This window comes from Hypanus sabinus, chromosome X1 (genome assembly GCF_030144855.1).
Source record: "Hypanus sabinus isolate sHypSab1 chromosome X1, sHypSab1.hap1, whole genome shotgun sequence".
In the NCBI taxonomy this organism is placed as follows: Eukaryota; Metazoa; Chordata; class Chondrichthyes; order Myliobatiformes; family Dasyatidae; genus Hypanus; species Hypanus sabinus.
Genome location: NC_082738.1, coordinates 25,076,479 through 25,096,646, shown reverse-complemented (window position 1 = coordinate 25,096,646; position 20,168 = coordinate 25,076,479). Strand labels below are relative to the sequence as shown.

Here is a 20,168-nt window from a genome sequence, read left to right as displayed (position 1 = left end):
AAATGTCACTATTTAAATTTTTGTTTCAGGAATTATTTCTCCACTTAAGAATTTAGGTCTTTCATTTTCTTTTCCAAATGGCAAGTTACAGTTGAGTGAGGCAGCTAACTGGTTGAATGAGCAGAACAATGGTAGATGAATCTTCCTAAACCTTGATCCATTGATATGTAATATGCAACCTAGGTTTTGTTTTGGGAGAAATGGGTATCCCATACATTTTGCTGTGGAAATGGTCTAGGGTGAAGGAGAAAATCTTGACATTGCTGACAATATAGGCTAATGCAATTCTGTGCATACAACTTGAATACAAACAGCAGAAAGTTGTGATTGAACTGCACTTTGCTTCATTTGGACTCTTCTTTGAGAGTTTTTCCAATTGCAGTCACTGAGGGATATAGTAGAAAAAGCCATAAGGTTGACCTCTAGCATCAAGACATATGAGGAAGTATAAAAAAGACTTGGCTTTTTCAGTCTTCAGTGGTGACATCTCAGAAGTGAGCTTGTGTTTAAAATTATGAACGCTTTGGACTTGTGTTCTAAATAAGAAATAGTTTTGCACATGCGCAAGACCAAAAGGCCTCCGGTTCAAATTGGAAAACACAAATTTTAGGACTGATTCAGTGTGTATATGGATCAAACTCTTAAAGTACTGGAGCTTAAAACCTGTGATTCATTTAAAGGTCTTTCAGATGTTGCACTAGTGGTTGGTTGAGGTTGGCAGGGTGCGATGAGAAGAGCCAGGGGAAATATTCATGCTTGACTAAGGTGGGCCATGGGTAATCCAGTCTTTCAATTAGTTAACTGACACTCTGGCATCAAGTTTGTTTACAGGTATTTTGAGGTTGCACGTCGTGGTGGATTGCAAGTTCTACTATGCTCCGGAATGGCCAGTGTTGTTGTCAATCTGGTTTAAATACTTAATATGTGATTCAAAATTGTTTATTGTCATTCTTCAGTATACAAGTGTAAAGGTGAACAAAATGATTGTTACTTTGGATCTGATGCAGCATAAAAAGCAAAAAATACAATAAATATAAATATAAAAGCAATCCTATAAAACAAAATACAAGTAACACTAATTGTATACACATAAAGTGACTCTCAGTGATCTGTCTGTAGTGGTCATGGGATGGATTAATGGGTGGAGGTGTTGATCAGCTTGACAGCTTGGGGGAACTAACTGATTTTGAGTCTAGTGATCCTGGCATAGATGCTGTGTAGCCATTTTCCTTATGGGAGTGGGATAAACAGTCCATAAACGGGGTTGGAGAGATCCTTCATAATAATGCTAACTGATATTGATATGATAAGCTCCAAGACCTTGGCCTCAATATCTCTTTGTGCAACTGGATCCTTGATTTCCTGACTTGCAGACCCCAGTCAGTTCGGATTGTCAACAACATCTCCTCCACGATCTCTATCACACCACAGGGCTGTGTGCTTAGCCCCCTGCTCTACTTGCTTCATATTTATGACTGTATGGCTAAGCGCAACTCCAGTGGCATGTTTAAGCTTGCTGATGACACCTCTGTTGTAGGTCGTTTCAAAGGTGGCGATGAGTCAGCATATGGGAGGGAGATTGAAAATCTGGTTGAGTCGTGCCACAACAACTACCTCTCACTCAATATCAGCAAGACCAAGGAGCTGATTATCGACTTTAGGAGAAGGAAAATAGAGATCCATGAGCCAGTCATCATCGGAGGATCAGAGGTGGAGAGGGTCAGCAATATTAAATTTGATGTTGATATTTCGGAGGACCTGTCCTGTGCCCAGCATGTAAGTGCAATTATAAAGAAAGCAAGACAGTACCTCTACTTCCTTAGCAGTTCCTGTGCAGTGGAGAGTATTGACTGGCTGCATCACAGCCTGGTGTGGAAATACCAATGCCCTTGAATGGAAAATCCTTCAAAAAGTAGTGGATATGGCCTAGTGCATCACAGGTAAAGCCCTACCCACCACTGAGCACATCTACATGAAATGCTGTTGCCGGAAAGCAACATCCATCACCAGGGACCCCCACCACCCAGGACTTGCTCTCTTCTCACTGCTGCCATCAAGAAGATGATACAGGATCCTTAGGACTCACCCCACCAGGTTCAGGAACAGTTTATTACCCCTCAACCATCAGACTCTTGAACCAAGGGGATTACTTCAATCAATTTCACTTGCCTCATTATTGAAATGTTCCCACAACCTATGGACTCACTTGCAAGGACTCTTCATCTTGTGTTCTCAATATTTGTTGCTTATTATTTATTATTGCTTTCTTTTTGTGCTTGAACAGTTTGTTGTCTTTTGCACACTGGTTGAACAGGTTAGTGTAGTCTTTCATTGATTCTGTTATGGTTATTAATCTATGGATTTATTGAGTAATCCTGAAAGACAAAATCGCAGGGTTTTATATGGTGATATATTTGGACTTTGATAACAAATTTACTTTGAACTTTTTCTGGCACCTTTCTGTACATACATCCTTGACGGTGGGTTTGCTGGTGACAGTGATGATAAAGGATATGCATTTATATGGACCCTTTTGTCACTTGAGACTCTGCAAAGTGCTTCATACCAATGTAGTTCATTTTTATGTGGTGACATTGTAATGTATGAAAGTGGTAGTTAATTTACCCACAGTGTATTCTTCCGGACAGCTGTATGGTAACACACTTCAAAAGAGAGGATTGAGAAATAAATATTGTCTTAAGACACCAGGAATAATTTCAGTGCTCCAATTCAAAATGTATTTTGGAATCTTTTGTATTGACCTGAGCACACAACTTTGGTTTTACATCTCAAGGTTATATCTCTGCCAGTGTAGAATTCACTTAGTTCTGCACTAATGCGAGAGTTTAGATTACATTTTCAAGTATCTGCAATGGGATTTGAATGCATGACCACTTGAATCAGACAAGAATAGTTCCACTGAACCAAGGGTGACATTTTTGTCGAACTCAATCTTTTTTTTAAAAAAAAGATTATCATTTCAATGACAAAAAAGAAATTTGATTAGTTATCACCAAGCGTCTGTTTCCCAAGTAGTGGTTATGTGTGTCAGAGAATATGGCTAATGTAGAGAACAGTGCATTGATTGGTTGCCACAACAATCAAAATATTTTTACTTTTGTTATTTACATTTTCTCAAGAAGCTCTTGGTATCTGTTACAGGTTTCTGCTGTGTAGCACACCCTTAACTATTTTCACATTCTGAAGATGTCAAATAGTAACAGTACTCAAGAAACTCTGGAAATTATGAAGGAATCTGAAAAGAAATTGGTGGAGGAATCTTTAATTAAAAATAAATCTGCATGCCGAACATCAAGTAAAGAGGAGTTGGAAAAAGATGGCGAAGACCCAAATGCACAGCAAGAGTTCCAGGTGAGAAACTCGTGCTTTGATATCTCTGCCTGTTTTGCAATCGTAAGTTCCTTTGACAAACATTCACCTTCTGTGGTTTTAAGAAGATGATTACACAGTATCTTTGACAGTGCATGTAAAATTTGTGATTGATAGTATTTTCATGAATCGTAGTCTCAAAAGCGGGCCCATTTAGCCCACCTTGTCCATGCCTATCTTTGCTCAATTGATTTGGCTGAAATAGACCCAAATTCCTGTACATCTTTCCTATCCAAGTACCTGTACAAACAACTTTTAAACATTAATTGTATCTATCTCCACTACCCCCTCTGGCAGCTAATTTCAAATAGAAATACCATGTAGGAAAGTGTAAGGTCACACAGGGAGCAAAATCAGAAATCACAGGGGCAAAAAGAGCTAGGGAGTTCTTTTGCAGGATTTCCTAAGGTTTAACTTGCAGGTTGAGTCAGTGGTAAAGAATGCAATGTTAGCATTCATGTGAAAATAACTAGAACATAAGAGCAAGGATGTAATGCTGAGGCTTAATAATGCATTGGTCAGACCACACTGGAAGTAATGTGAGGAACTATTTAAGAAAGCATGTGCTGGCATTGGAGAGGATCCAGAGGAGGTTTATGAGAATGATTGCAGCAATGGATGGGTTAAGGTAGGAAGAGCATTGATGACTTTGGCCCTGTACTTGCTGGAGTTTAGAAGAATGAGGGCTGATCTCCTTAACCTACCAAGTAGTTAAAGGACTAGATAGTGAACATGGAGAGGATGTTTCTTATAGTGGGGGTGTCTACGACCAGGGACACAGTCTCAGAATAGAAGGATGCATTCATGCATATTCATGTATGGTTGAATGACAATTGAACTTGAACCTGAACCATTATCATGGAAAAGATCCCAATGATCTGAAAACCTGAAGCACTCCCTTCTCAACCAGCTGGTTAGTCCCTCATTCATCTATCCTATCTTACTGTTGCTATGCTCACTATCATGTGGCACAGGGAGTGATCCTGGGCTTACAATTTTGGAGGTCTTGGTTTTTCAACTTTCTATCTAACTCTTTGAATTCCCTTTGCAGGATCTCATCTTTCCTCTTACCAATGTCATTAGTACCAATATGGGCCATGCCACTGGCTGCTCACCCTCCCCTTTTGGAAAATTCTGTACCTGCTCAGAAATGTCCTTGACCCTGGCACCAGGGAAGCAACACCCTATCTTACAGTCTTGCTCAAAGTGACAAAAATGCCAGTTTCTGCCCATCTATCAAGTCTCATAATGTGACTGCAATCTAGACTTTGTCCTTTCCTGCTGTACAGCAGAGCCAGTTGTGGTGCCACCAATTTGGCTGCTGCTGCTTTCCAGTGAGAAGCCACTCACCGTGACAGCATCCAAAACTGTATACCTGTTAAAAGGGGTATTACCACAGCGGGCTCCAGCATTGCCTGCCTGTCCTCCTTCGCAGTCATCTATCTACTTTCTGGCTGTACCTACGGCGTGAATACTTCCCTGAAACTCCTATCTCTTGACACTTCCGATGTGCTCCTTAGAGTCCAACCGCTGCTCCCACCAATCCACATAGAACCACAGAACACTACAGCACAGGAAGCAGGCCCTTCAGCCCTTCTAGTCTGTGCTGAAACTTTATTCCGCTAGTCCCATTGACCTGCACCCAGTCCATAACCCTCCAATTTATTCTTAAAATTTAAGAGTGAGCCTGCATTTACCACATCAGATGGCAGCTTGTTCCACACTCCCACCACTCTTGAGTGAAGAAGTTCCCTGTAATGTACCCCCTAAACCTTCCCACTTTCACCCTAAAGCCATGTCCTCTCGTATTTATCTCTCTTAAAGAGAGCCTACTCGCATTTACTCTGTCAAAATCCCTCATAATTTTGTAAACCTCTATCAAAACCCCCCTCATCCTTCTAACCTGTTCAATCTTTCCCTGTAACTCAACTCCTGAAGACCCGGCAACATCCTAGTAAATCTTCTCTGCACTCTTTCAATCTTACTGATATCCTTCCTATAGTTAGGTGACCAGAACTGTACATAATACTCCAAATTTGGCCTCATCAATGTCTTATATAACCTCACCATAACATCCCAACTCCTATACTTAATACTTTGATTTATGAATGCCAGGATGCCAAAAGCCTTCTTTACAACCTTGTCTACCTGTGACGCCACTTTCAGGGAATTATGTATCTGAACTCCCAGATCCCTTTGTTCCTCCACACTCCTCAGTGCCTTACCATTTACTGTGTATGTCCTACCTTGACTTGTCCTTTCAAAATGCAACACCTCACACTTGTCTGCATTAAATTCCATCTGCCATTTTCTGGCACATTTTTCCAGTTGGTCCAGAACCCTCTGCAAGCTTTGAAAGCCTTCCTCGCTGTCCACAATGCCTCCAATCTTAGTGTCATCAGCAAACTTGCTGATCCAATTTACTACAGTATCATCTAGATTATTGATATAGACAACAAACAACAATGGTCCCAGCATAGATCCCTGAGGCACACCACTAGTTACAGGCCTCCAGTCTGAGAAACAATCATCCACTACCACTCTCTGTCTTCTCCCACACAGCCAATTTTGAATCCAGTTTACAACCTCTTCATGGATACCTAGTGTCTGAACCTTCTGAACTAACCTCCCATGTGGGAACTTGTCAAAGGCCTTACTAAAGTCCATGTAGACAACATCCACAGCCTTTCCTTCATCTACTTTCTTGGCAGCCTCCTCGAAAAACTCTGCAAGATTGGTTAAATACGATCTACCACGCACAAAGCCATGCTGGCTATCCTTAATCAGCCCTTGACTGTCCAAATACTTGTATATCCGATCTCTCAGAACACCTTCCAATAATTTACCTACTACTGATGTCAGGCTCACCGGCCTGTAATTACCTGGTTTACTTTTGGAGCCTTTTTTTAAACAATGGAACAACATAGCTACCCTCCAATCCTCTGGCACCACACCCATGGCTAAGGTCATTTTAAATATTTCTGCCAGGGCCCCTGCAATTTCTACATTAGTCTCTCTCAAGGACCGAGGAAATATCATGTCAGGCCTGGGGGATTGTCTACCTTTATTTGCTGTAAGGCAGCAAGCACCTCCTCCTCTTTAATCTCTATATGTTCCATGACACTACTGCTTGTTTCCCATCCTTCCATATATGCTATGCCAGTTTCCTGAGTAAATACTGATGCAAAAAAACTGTTTAAGATCTCTGAACATGTTCTGAGAGGAGCTGCAGCTGGACGCACTTCCTGTTAGGGGCAATTGACTGCACTCTGATCTCCCACATTTCACAGGAATAGTATACCATTTTGCTTGTTGCCATTACTAGCCCTCTAGTAACGACTCAAATAAAAGTAAAGGAAAAACTTTTCCTTGCTTTATCACCTTCGCCACTTAGCCATTTGATGACCCATCTCTTGTCAAATTCTCTGCACTTTGACCTGAAGTAGCTGCTCAAACTGCTCTTGCTAGACATATCTCAAAGATAAGATTATCATATGCAAAAGGGCACGGTAGCAGGTGGTTAGCATGATGCTTACAGCTTGAAGATCCCAGTTCAATTGTGATACTGTCTGTAACAAGTTTGTATATCCTTCCTGTGAGTATGTGGGTTTTCTCTGGGTGCTCTGGTTTCCTTCTACAGTCCACAGGTACTGGTTAATTGGTCATTGTGATTAAGCTCGGGTTAAATAGGTGGATTGCTGGGTGGTGTGGCTTGTTGGGTTGGAAGGCCTGACCATGCTATATCTCTAAATAAAATTTTTTAAAATACTTTTGTGCATAGGTGCAATGAAAAGCTTACTTGCAGCAACATTACATGCATATTTGCATCAGTTAAGCAGCATTCACAAGGAAAAAGTAAACATACAAAATTTATCCAAGAAATCAAAATTAGAACAAAAAATGCTAATTTAGTACAAAGTGATGAAGGTGGTCATAGTGTTCCTGGACTAGTGATTAGAGTTGTATCAGTTGGCTTAAAAACTGAATGGTTGAAGGGTGAATCTGATGTGGTGTGGGACCTCAGGCTTCTGTACCTCCCTCTTATGTTTATAGCTCTTGTAAGCCTTGCTTTGCTCCCTTTTGCTCTCTCTCCAGTAACTATCAACCATTAAAACAACAACACACACAAAATGCTGGTGGAACACAACAGGCCAGGGTCTGCCGAAGGGTCTCAGCCCGAAACGTCGACAGCACTTCTCCCTATAGATGCTGCCTGGCCTGCTGTGTTCCACCAGCATTTTGTGTGTGTTGTTTGAATTTCCAGCATCTGCAGATTTCCTCGTATCAACCATTAATTTCATTTTAGACTGGACACTATAGAAATATGTTTGCTAGCTGTATACACTGCTTCTTGAAAGGAGCTTGGACCACCTTAAATACACTAACGTCTTTCAGTCCAAACATGTACAAAATAATTCTTACTCTTGCAATTCAAGAGTGATTCTGGTTTAAGATGATGCTGGTGAAGTTCTGTGACTACTTGCTGGTAGCAAATAAAACAAATAAAAACAACTAAATACTTTATTGATCACTCTTTTTCTGGTAAACAATCACTGCAAACAGTAGCCTGTAACTTCCCTGTCGGAGTTGAGCTTTTGACCCGCCTGTACACACGAGCATTTTTGTGGTGTGAACTGAAGTCTCAAAGGTGCATGATGGTTGCGGTAAGGTGCATACATGCTGAACTGAGGTGTTGGATTCTGGGCCGGAGAGTAGGGAATGATCCAGTGTATGTCCAATCCTTATACACTTCAATTCCTGATCAAGAAGGCCTCAAAGCCCTCCGCTACTTTCTTGACAATAGACCTCACCAGCTCCCCAACACCATCACACACCTCTGGTTGGCAGAACTGGTACTCGCACTTAATAACTTCTCTTTTGGCTCTTCCCACTTTCTTCAGACCAAGGTGTAGCTGTGGGCACTTGCATGGGCCCCAGCTATGCCTGCCTCTTTGTGGGTTATGTGGAACAGTCTATGCTCCAACTCTATACTGGTACTGCTCCCCAACTTTTCCTTCGCTACATTGATGACTACATTGGTGCTTCTTCCTGCACCCATGCTGAGCTTGTCGATTTCATCGACTTTGCCTCTAACTTTCACCCAGCCCTCAAATTCACTTGGTCCATCTCGGACACTTCTCTCCCCTTACTCAATCTCTCAGTGTCCATCTCTGGAGACAGACTGTCCATTGACATCTTCTATAAACCCATGGACTCTCATAATTACCTCAACTATACCTCTTCCCACCCTGCCAAATGTAAAAATGCTATTCCCTATTCCCAGTTCCTCTGTCTCCGCCGCATCTGCTCCCAGGATGAGGCTGTCCGTTCCAGGACATCTCAAATGTTCTCTTTCTTTAAGAATCATGGTTTCCCTTCTGCCGTCATCTATGATGCCCTCACCTGCATCTCCTCTATTTCCTGCACTTCGGCCCTCACCCCATCCTTCCGTCACCACAATAGGGATCGTGTTCCCCTTGTCCTCACCTACCACCCCACCAGCCTCCGGATCCAGCATATTATCCTCCGCAACTTCTGCCACCTTCAACAGGACCCCACCACTAAGCACATCTTTCCCTCTCTACCCCTCTCTGCCTTTCGCAGGGATCGTTCCCTCCACAACTGCCTGGTCCACACGTCCCTCCCCACAGATCTCCCACCTGGTACTTATCCCTGCAAGCATAAGTGCTACACCTGTCCCTACACCTCCCCTCACCACCATTCGGGGCCCCAAGCAGTCCTTCCAGGTGAGGCAACACTTCACTTGTGAGTCTGTTGGGGTCATCTATTGCATCCGGTGCTCCTGGTGCGGCCTCCTCTACATCGGTGAGACCCAACGCAGATTGGGGGACTGCTTCGTCGAGCAATTCTGCTCCGTCCGCCACAACAGACAGGATCTCCCGGTTGCCACCCATTTCAATTCTGCTTCACGTTCCCATTCGGATATGTCCATACATGGCTTCCTCTACTGCCATGATAAGGCCAAATTCAGGTTGGAGGACCAACACCTTGTATATCGTCTGGGTAGTCTCCAGCCCCTTGGTATGAACATCGAATTCTCCAACTTCCAGTAATTCCCTCCCTCTCCCTTCCCCATCACACTTTCACTCTGCCTCCTCTTCTAGCTGCCTATCACCTCTCTCATGATTCTGCCGCCTTCTACCACCCATAGTGCTTTCCCCTTACATTCCTTCTTCACCTTTCCTGCCTATCCTCTCCCTGCTTCCCCTCCCCTACCCCTTGATCTTTCCTCTGTTTGGTTTTTCACCTGGCACCTTCCACCCTTCCCCCACCTTCTTTATGGGGCCCCTGCCCCCTCCTCCTTCAGTCCTGATGAAGGGTCTCGGCCCGAAACGTTGACTGCTCATTTCCATGGATGCTGCCCGACTTGCTGAGTTCCTCCAGCTTGTTTGTACGTGTTGCTGTTGCTGGAGCGACTTGGAAGCATTCGGTGCACCAGAACTGAGGAGAGGCGGAGCCTGGGCCCAAGAGTGAAGAAGGATTGATTTAAGCACTGGGCTGAATTGTGATGGCCGGGACAGGTCATATTGAGGTGGTGGGTCTTGGGCCTGAGACTGTATCAAAGCGGCAGGGCTTGGGTCTGAGAGCAAGGAATGTCTTGAAGATTGGACAAGTTAAGCACCAGGCCGGGTTGAAAAGTTCAGGTGACAGGGCCTTGAGGCAAGGGATAGGCCCGTTCAGCTCTCTGCTTTGCAAGGTTTCCTTGTCTCTGCTGTGGTCTGCAACTAACGGGCTCCTGAATCAGCTGTGACGCACTTTGGTGAACTTCAGTTCTGAATGCTATTTGCTTACTTTTATTGTTGGCATAATTTGTTTTTTCTCTGCGTATTGGGTGTTTGATGGTCTTCTTTTGCTTTACTGGGTTCTGTTGGGTTTCTGAGTTTTGTGGCTCTAAGGAGATGGATTTCAAGGTTGTATAATGTATACATACTGTTACGTATTCAGGCAACAATAAATATGAGTTCGGCAAGGGTTTCTTATAACAAACAACACGCTTATTAAACACAGAAAACAAACCCCCCAAAAGTAAACAAACACTACCGTAACCGGAAACAGCTGCTGAGCGGCTGTTCAAACAGTTCGTAAAGTGATATTCCAAAACAGTTCTTAAAAGTGATATTGCCAAAAGTTCGATATGCTCACAGTCCATTTAAAAGGAGAGACTTTACAGGACGATTTAGGTTCTCTTTCACGTCGCTTGCTTCAATCCCCGACGTCGAACTTCCCACGAAGAATTTACGAAACAGAACGGCTTAAAGGCACTGACCTTTCCTTCCACACTACCTTCAATCCTTTCTAGGTAAACCTAGGGATTAGCACGAAGATAGTCAACGAAATCCTTCCAAATAAGGATCAAACAAAGGTCGCCCCTGTTTCACCGTAGAAAGCGATTCTCCTCGATCTTTAACTTCCAACTTTGAATCTTCACTCTCCTCTAATTCTCAAACTAACAGAATCATAAAGAACCTGCTGGCAATGACCTTTTAAACTTTAGGCATTAAATAAAAACTTCATCCTTCAACTAAACTGCGTCATCACTTCAAGCACGCAGTGGCATGAAGTCAACTTGGCAAATCCAGCCACGAACTGCCCCTCCTCACAGGGTGGGGTCTACCTTTTATAACCTGTAAAAAAAAACCCGTCACATGATCTCCACTGGCGGGAAAATGACGTCACCACCATCACAAGACCATCACCTCAAGTCCAGTACAGCTTCAACCCCAGTCACATGACAAGGGCTCCACTGTCATGTGTCACGAGTACGTAACAATACTTCGATAGTAAATGTACTTGGAACTTTGGTGTAACAAGTGAAACAAATCATTCTGCAGCATTTAGAGGTTAAACCACATTATGAAGGTGGAGTAATGCAAGAATTATTCTGCATCTAGCCAATTGATACGACTTTCAAGTATTTGTTGCTGAGAATGAATACAGAAAGTGCAAGCTTGTATTCCAGAGTGCTATTCAATCATATTTAAATTTTTGCTTTTCTATCTTGTTTTTTTTAAAGCTAGATATGGTAATTGAAGAGTATAACAGGTGGGAAGAATTTTTGCTGTATGGCTGCAGTTTTTAAACAAATTAGCATAAGAATTTAACACATTTCAAGTGGAAATTAAGGCTTGCACATATCTTTTGAGTTGGTTTTGAACTGGCTGGATTCATCACACGAGTGTCATCTGCAGGTTGAATTACTCAACACTTGTCAGTTTCTGCAAATTATACCACCTTTGTAACCCTTGGAAGAAGCTTTTAAAATTTCTGGAGGCTTTTAGGCATCTTTCAAAAATCTTTTTAATATAAAATATTTAAATTGCTTTAGAAAAACCAATACATTGTAAATAGTGCTATATACTATAAAGTCACTTTCAATTATTTAAGTTCAGATATTGGGATGGGTACTTTGATTAGATGTTTATTTTTTATGATTATTACATTGAATTAACCTTTCTCAAAAATATTTTTAGTACAAGAGAAAGCATAGAACTGAGCTCTGAAATGTAAATTGTGTTAATTGGTAAATTTTGTATTTGATTATATAAATAAGTTTGAGCAGAAACTTGAAACCATAATTTCACTTTAAAGGAAACCCAGAAGAATTTTGGCTATTATTTCTGAAGGCATAGATTCTAACTCAAGGGTTTCCAACCTCTTTTATCCCATGGGCCAATACCATTAAGCAAACGGTCCATGAACCCCAGGTTGGGAACCCCTGATCTAACTCATTTTCTAAAAAGAACATTTGTAAACAAGTTCAGAATCTGATTAACTGCCACCTCATCATTAAGAATTAAAGTACAAGACAAATTTAGCCTCTTCATCTTCCTGTCTTGCATCAAGTGTTGCTCATGCATTGTATTGCTTTTCCTCAGCTGGTAGAATGGGTAGGCTTTTCCATAGGGAAGTCAGTTGGTTGAAAATGTTTGTATCACTCAATAGCTTGGACTGGCATTGTCAGTGGAATTACTGAGTTTCCTAACCTTCTGGTGTGGTTTCTTTGCAGCGAAGAACGCAAAATCATGGGCACTCAAGGAAGCGATCCAAGGTTAGAATGTTCTCGTTAGAAATAGAAAAATACTATTTTAATCTTGCCTTCATTGGATCAAATAGATAACTTTGAGTCCCAATGGCTGTGTAGAGAAATTACTTTGGGAAAAATTACTGGTGGTTTCGGTATAAGCAGCATGATGACATTTTAGTTAACTGCGGATTGACCTTTTTAAGTGATATGTTTGGTTTCTTTTTAACTTTGGCTAGCAGGTTATGTGCATTACATAAATCCAAGCTAAAAAACCAAGAATGGCAGCTCATTTTGTGATCTGTGTCAAATGAGGCAATTAATGTGGAGTTGATTGAGGTGTTATAACTTAAATTGGCATCCTTGAGCTATGGATGGAATCAGTTAGTAAAACCAGCATTGCGCTGAGCTGACGGTGGTCTTTCAATACCTTTTTAAAAAATTCTTTGCAGTCCAATTCCAAGTTGAAGTTGGTACGAAGTCTTGCTGTGTGTGAAGAATCTTCCCACCCATTTACATGTGATGGACCTCAGGAAATTCAGGTAAATTTTGGAAAAAAAATGTTTGTTGAAAAGAAGTCAGCAGTTGAATATTGTGTTTAAAATTAAATGATGTGTAAAATTGCATTTATTCAAGGTTTTTCATGCATCATAATTCAGAAATGGTTATGTTATGGAAAACCAATCACCATAGACTGTGGTTATTTTTCATTAGTGACTTTGGCCACCAGTGCCTTAACTCTTTTTCTGCCCAAGTGATTATAGAGACAGAGGAAATTGAAAAAGGTATAGGCCATTTAACAATCCCCCCTTCCCCCTGCCATTCAGTATCATATAGCTGATCATTTAAGTTCACTGCCCTGTTCCAATTTTCTTTCCATATTCCTTTATCCCTGTAGTGTACTGGGTTAGTAAGTTTGCTGATGACACAAAGGTTGGCGGTGTTGTGGATAATGTGATGGGCTGTCAGAGGTTACAGCAGGACATTGATAGGATGCAAAAGTGGGCTAAGAAGTGGCAGATGGAGTTCAACCCAGATAAGTGTGGTGGTTCATTTTGGTAGGTCAAATATGATGGCAGAATATAGTATTAATGGTAAGACTCTTGGTAGTGTGGAGGATCAGAGGGATCTGGGGGTCTGAGTCCATAGGACGTTCAAAGCAGCTGCGCAGGTTGACTCTGCAGTTAAGAAGGCATACAGTGTATTGACCTTCATCAATCATGCAATTGAATTTAGGAGCCAAGAGGTAATGTCGCAGCTATGTTAGGACCCTGGTCAGAGACACCATTTGGAGTACTGTGCTCAGTTCTGGTCACCTGATAGAGGTGTATAAGATGATGAGAGGCATTGATTGTGTGGATAGTCAGAGGCTTTTTCCCAGGGCTGAAATGGCTGCCACAAGAGGGCACAGGTTTAAGGTGCTTGGGAGTAGGTACAGAGGAGATGTCAGGGGTAGGTTTTTTTATGCAGAGGGTGGTAAGTGTGTGGAATGGGCTGCCGGCAACAGTGGTGGAGGCGGATACGACTGGGTCTTTTAAGAGACCTTTGGATGGGTACACGGAGCTTAGAAAAATAGAGGGCTATGGGTAACCCTAGTAATTTCTAAGGTAGGGACATGTTCGGCACAACTTTGTGGGCCGAAGGGCCTATGTTGTGCTGTAGGTTTTCTACGTTTCTATCCTTCTTGAATATGTTTCATGAACAAAATAGAAAGAAACAAAATACAACTCCACGATATTTGTAGTTTTTGGAAGAACTGCTTTAACCTGGTGACCCTACATTGGGAATCAATGTGGTGTTGATTTCCCATTCTGCCAAAGGCTTTAAGATTTGCATTAAATGTGCTAGCCTAATTAACAGTACTGATGCTCTGCTCAATGTTTGCCTTGACTCCCACAAACACTGGATTACTAACCTATGACAATTGCCTCAGGATTTGAACCTGTATGCTTCATGGACACTTAAATCGAATACATGCACAACAGAATTAATCAAAGAATTCCAAGACATGAGGCCTAGCCCCAGCAAGATGTTTAAAAGTTCATTCAGACACTGTATTTCTTGGTACCAGGAAGTTCTGAGTATCTCTCAGTCAAGAGCTAACCATTCTCAATCATAAAACAACTTGGTGATACTGATGTTTCCATTTAGCAAGATAGATCTGGTCATTCTGTGTGTGGATTGCTTCTCTTGCAGTCATAGAGTAATAATGTACAGACAGGCCCTCTGGCCCACTAAGTCCATGTTGACCATCAAGTACTAAACCCATTTAACCAACACTTGGTTCAGAACCTTTTATGCCTTGGTAGATCTGTGCTTGTCCAGAGATGGCTTTGATATTGAGTCTTTGCTTTCTTAGGTAATGGTTTGCAGGTTAAAACCACCCTGCCTGCCTTTGCTGCCAATTTTAGAGATCTTTGTACTTGTACACCAAAGTCCATTTGTTCCTCAGTGCTCTCTAGGGCCCTACCATTATATGTCCAACCTTTATTTAATCACCCCAAATAACATCATCTCTCCTTTCTGCTGTTACTCCTGGGTGTTACACATCAAATGAATCATATGAAACTGATGCTAGCCAAATATTCCATGACATTATAACTGCCAAAATTTGTTGATTGTGTTAACTGCAGCTCCAAGTAATTCCAAATAATCTGATTACCAGATTTCCATCTTTCATCGGTTGGAGAAGCCTCACACCCCACCCCTCTCCCAAAGTTAATAGACTTCTGGTTTCCACTAGTGATGCTCTTGTGTGACTCCACTTGTGTGTTAATTGGGCGTTGCCTTCCACAGAGGCTTCAGTGTAGTATGCTGCAGAGAATGTTTACATTGTGATCTATTATGTGGAAGCGTATGAGGCCTGCTGTTGACTACAGGTATCTGATGACACAGTAGCAGCTAATTACCTGGTCAGTTGCAGATTGCAGATGCTGCTGGCTACTTGTTGTCCTTAAGCATATGACTGTGACCTGTCATTTTAGGGCACTGTAGTCTGTCTGGTGTAGGTATTCCTGCAAGACTCTTGGATTTGAAGTTTTGATATTTTGTGCCAATGATGAATGATTAGCAACATAGTTTCACTTTGGGATGACCTGGAGAAGATTTCAAGTGGTTGTGCTCCTATATGCTTGTTGCCCTTGCACTTTGGGTAAAGGTTATATGTTCAGGAGGTGCTAAGAAGCCTTTGTAAGTTGTTACAATGCACAATGCATTTTATGGAAGTTGCACAGTGTAGCTAGTGAAGTGAATGCTTAAGGTATATCTGGACACTGCCTGGCTTTTTGTGTGTTGTAGTAGGTGTATTCATCCAGGCAGTGGCACTCTTGATGAGTCCTATCAATTTTGTTAAGGCTTTGGGGAGCTGTGAGATGTCCTGCTCCTGTGTCTAATTAAGGTTCTGGTTAGTGCTGACCTCCAGAATACTGATGAAGTACTGGATGATGATAATGCCATTGAACATCAACCTTGGGTGGTTAGACTCTTGTTGGAGATGAGCATTGCTTGGCACATGGTTGTAAGTGCTTAGATCTTGAGAAACCTCTAAGTACCACAACCATCTTCATTTGTGCAATGGAGGACGTGGAACAGTGAGTGGTATGTGGTGGAATCCATTCTGAGCATCAGTGAATAAATGCCACAAGATGGCACTATCAGCAACACCACTCTGTCACTTAGCTGATGATTCAGGGTAGACGATTGGGACATACTTAATCCAACTGGATTTACCTTGCATTTTGTTAACATACCTGGCAATTTTCCATATTATTGGGTAGAAGCCAGTGTTGCAGCTGTAGTAGGACAACTTGGCTAGAGGCACAACTATATTTATGAGTCATACTGCCCAAATAACTTCTAGTCCTACATCAGCAGTGTCCAGTATACGCTACCATTTCCTGATGTATTCAATCATTTCTTGCTATCACATGGAGTAGATCAAATTGGATAAAGATGGGTTTCTACGATGGGGACCGCAGGAGGAGGCAGCTGTAGGTTATCTACCTTTCAATTTTAGCTGCAAATGCTTCTGTCTTTGGGTTGGACTTCATCATTGTTGCAGATAGGGAAATTAATGGCACATTATCCTCACCTGGCTGTTTTACTTGTCCACCACCATTCGTGGATTGATGTGAGAGGACTGCAGGTCTATTGGTTTTGGGATTGTTTGACTTTAGCTATAGCAAGCTGCTTTTGCTGCTTAGCACATGTTAATGCTTTGTTGTAGCTCTGTCAAGCTGGGACCACAGTGTACCTGCAGCTGTTATTGCCGTGCCCTTAATGGTTTATGATAGTGTGGATTCACATCTGGTATGTTTCATATCTGTTCAAATGTGCCTGATCATTCTATACAGTGTGATAAAGGATGAACTCGGGGACACTCCCATCATAAGGATTATGCAGTGGTCACTCTTGGACATGCGCTGTCATGGAAGTGAGAATGTGCAACTGTCATCCTCGGGTAGTCCCTTAGGATTGATGGTATCTTGTTTCCATTCTGTGGCTTCTGAGGTGACCGATGAGGTCAATGTCGAACAGGGATGAAGGCAGGAGATGATTGATGAGGTGGGCTGGTGGGTAGTTTGTGAGGTGGTGTGCTCCTTTTGCCATTTACATTGGGCTGTGTTGTATTTTGGACATGTGGATTCGAGGTGCTTGGGTGCTCCTCCACGATGAGCACTTGTGGGCCAGGATTTCTTCGGAGTTGGTCAGGGTGTTGCATTTTAAGGGATCTTTGAGAACATCCTTGAATCACTTCCTCTCTTTACCTAGTAACCTCTTCCCATTATGAAACTCAGAATAAAGTGGTTTTTCCAGGAATCTGATGTCATGCAATCAAATAGCTATCTGATGGGTCAACTAAGTGTAATTCAGGGTCAAAAGCTTGGGATGTTTGCTTGCAAGAGAGGATGCAGTGAAGAGTCCCCTATCTTTCAGATAGATTTCGAAGATTTTGCAGAAAATGTGCATCTCAAGGTCTGTAACACGAATGTAGCAATGGGTGATCTCAAAGCCTCTTAAATTATCCTGATCACGATGTGTCATTTTTTTCTGTTAGATCGTTTAAGTATTCTGCCAGATATATTCCCTGGTGTTTACTATTTTGAGGGCTGGTATCAAACCTAGGTGTGGTCAGAGAGACTGGATGGGTTTTCTTGTTATCATCACTGGTAGAGAGATTTATTGGATCTCGCTGTTGCCTGCTTATGACCTAGTTTGCATTGCTCTGTAAAATTTGACTGTGACCTCTACCTGTACTGTACTTTTTAGGATGTTATCCAACTCCAGTTCACTTGCCCCTCTGATAAAGAAGAAGAAAGATCCTCAAGGGATGGCTCTGAAAAAGAAGACAAGGAAAAGAAAGAGAAACTGGAGAAAGTACCTAGAAAAATGTTATCAAGAGGTCAGAAGCTAGCTAACTTTCTGCTTGATAAGTCATTGTAGATTTTGTGTAAAATCTGGGAAGGAATTGAGTAACTTCAGTAGAATGAGTTTTGAAATAATAAGGCTTTAAAAGCAAGAATAAAAACCTGATTTGCAGTTCACAAAAAAAACATAATGAATGAGTGGATAAGCTTACTTTGCAACGACAGCATCCTGTAACATGTTATTCTACCATTTAGTTTGAAAAGATGTATTTTGATGCAGATTTTGTGTTACAGAAACATTCACTAGAATGGAATCTAGCATTGCTGTAATCTGCTTCCATTGGTGCATACACAAGGTGTTGGTACATGTGTAGAGGTCTAAATAAGAATACATGCTTACCTGCATTCTCTATTGTTGGATTCTGGTGTTTTAAATCTAGTGTTCTTTCAAAAGTCAAAGAGGCATAAAACTTGTTGCTTCATGATCATTTTATTTAACACTAATAGAGCAAAGGATATTGGAAACAGCAGGAGTCTTAAGAGCAAAAAGTGAAGGAAGGGAAAGAATGAAGATGGTGGGTCAATGTGTTCTGCCCTCTTTATACCATAGATAAGGAACATTCCATTCAGATAAGAGTTAATCAATCAGATAAGAGTGAAGGCAATCATGTAGACCCTATTCAAATAATCCGATACCAAGATGCTTCCGGAATCTTGCAAAGAACTGTAACCACTAGGGGACACACCAAACAATTGCGTATACATACTCTGACCACTAGGAGACATACTAAACAGTTACATGTATACAGGTAGTTAAATGCTGGCAAGCATAAGTTAAAATGTACAGAAAATAACAATTATACTGTCTAATCCAACATTTCCCCTTTCATTCTAAATCTCACATTTAGAATCATTATATCTGAAAGTTCAGAGGCAGAAAAACTTGTATCTATGTTAAATATAAAATAATCAAAAGCTAAAATTATGGAAATATCAAAAAGGTATATCTTCAAGGTATTCATATGATTATGTCATCGTTGGGCAGATTAGTAGGCACACTTACATGAGTTTGAACTATATTAATCACCCTTATACAAGTTTTAGAAAGTGCATAAATTATGATAAAGCATATCTGGACTAATATTAGTACTCATAGTAAGTAGGGAAAATTGACAAAAATATAACAGCCACTAATATCAGAGCAGTCTTCATAATTTTTAGTAGTTGTCGACTTTACTTGAAGTCTTCTGGCTGTCTGATGATTGTTCACTGTAGCCCAGCAGTATAGGCACTGGGTCAGAGGTTACTAGCACACTAACCACAGCAGTACCACTTTAGCTTACTTGCAGTTGCTGGTACGTATCCAGTTACTTTTACTTTCTACTTTCACCGCAGTTAGTTAATAATAGCACTTGACAAGGACCTTCCCATCGAGCTCCCAGTCGTTCCTTGTGCAGATTCTAAATTAGGACTAGTTCATCAGGAATCAGGGTGTGTCCTTCTGGATCACTCCAAGTGGCAGAAACCTGTTGAGAAGTAGACTATAGCTTGGGTTAATTTCACATCATAGTTGACTAAACTGTCTGCCGTAATGTGTATATCAGCCTCTCTGAGATTGAGAGCTCCTGGCAGTGACATAGGGCGCCCTGTTACTACCTCAAATGGACTTGATTTAGTTTTCTTGTTTAGGGTTGCTCTGATGATGCATAAGACCATAAGAAGAGCCGTAAGCCATGGTAAAGCCCTTGTGATAGATAGTCATTCTTCGATTATTCCATTCATTTATTCATTTGACTTGTCACGATGACTCTGGATGATGTGGACATTCAGTATTCATTTGTCGACATCATTCCTGGCAAACACTCTCAATGAAATGTCTTCCTTGGTTAGAGTCGATGTGACATAACAATACCCATTTAGGAATATAGTCCTTGATTAGAGTTATTGCTGTATGTGTGGCAGTGGCTGCTTTTGCTGAAATAGCTTCCACCCATCTTGAAAACATGTCCATTATTACTTGTACATCTGAGTATCCTTGACACTTTGGTAAAGAAATGTAGCCCACTTCTAAGTGTAAAAATGGACCAGGTAGGACAGGAAAACTTAATCATGGTACCTTTCCTGCTGCTCCAATATTGTGTTTTCTAGCATGTCGTGCATCTGTTAAACGTTTATTGAGCTTGTGCCCTGAACTTTGGATTCCACCACTACTAGAAGAATCTATTGATCATACTTTCCACTCCATTGTGTCCTGTGGAGTGTATCTGCTGTGCCAGATGAAGCAGCAATTGGCCTATGGCTTGTACCATATCTCCATGCTCCATCACTGTTTAATCTCCGAATATTCTCTATCCTGGTTGAGGTATTGA

At 41.5% G+C, this 20,168-nt stretch overlaps 1 protein-coding gene across 6 annotated transcripts in view; it reads left to right on the top strand.

The window, feature by feature from the left end:
* Window positions 1–20,168, top strand: part of LOC132384710 (R3H domain-containing protein 2) — a 302,458-nt gene that overhangs the window by 123,947 nt on the left and 158,343 nt on the right. For all 6 annotated transcript variants that reach the window (XM_059956099.1, XM_059956098.1, XM_059956097.1 and 3 more), the window contains 4 exons: window positions 3,163–3,372; window positions 12,419–12,460; window positions 12,886–12,975; window positions 17,702–17,834. In XM_059956099.1, the coding sequence (XP_059812082.1) occupies window positions 3,208–3,372; window positions 12,419–12,460; window positions 12,886–12,975; window positions 17,702–17,834 (430 nt within the window). In that variant the 5' untranslated portion in view covers window positions 3,163–3,207. The remainder of the gene's footprint in view (window positions 1–3,162; window positions 3,373–12,418; window positions 12,461–12,885; window positions 12,976–17,701; window positions 17,835–20,168) is intronic.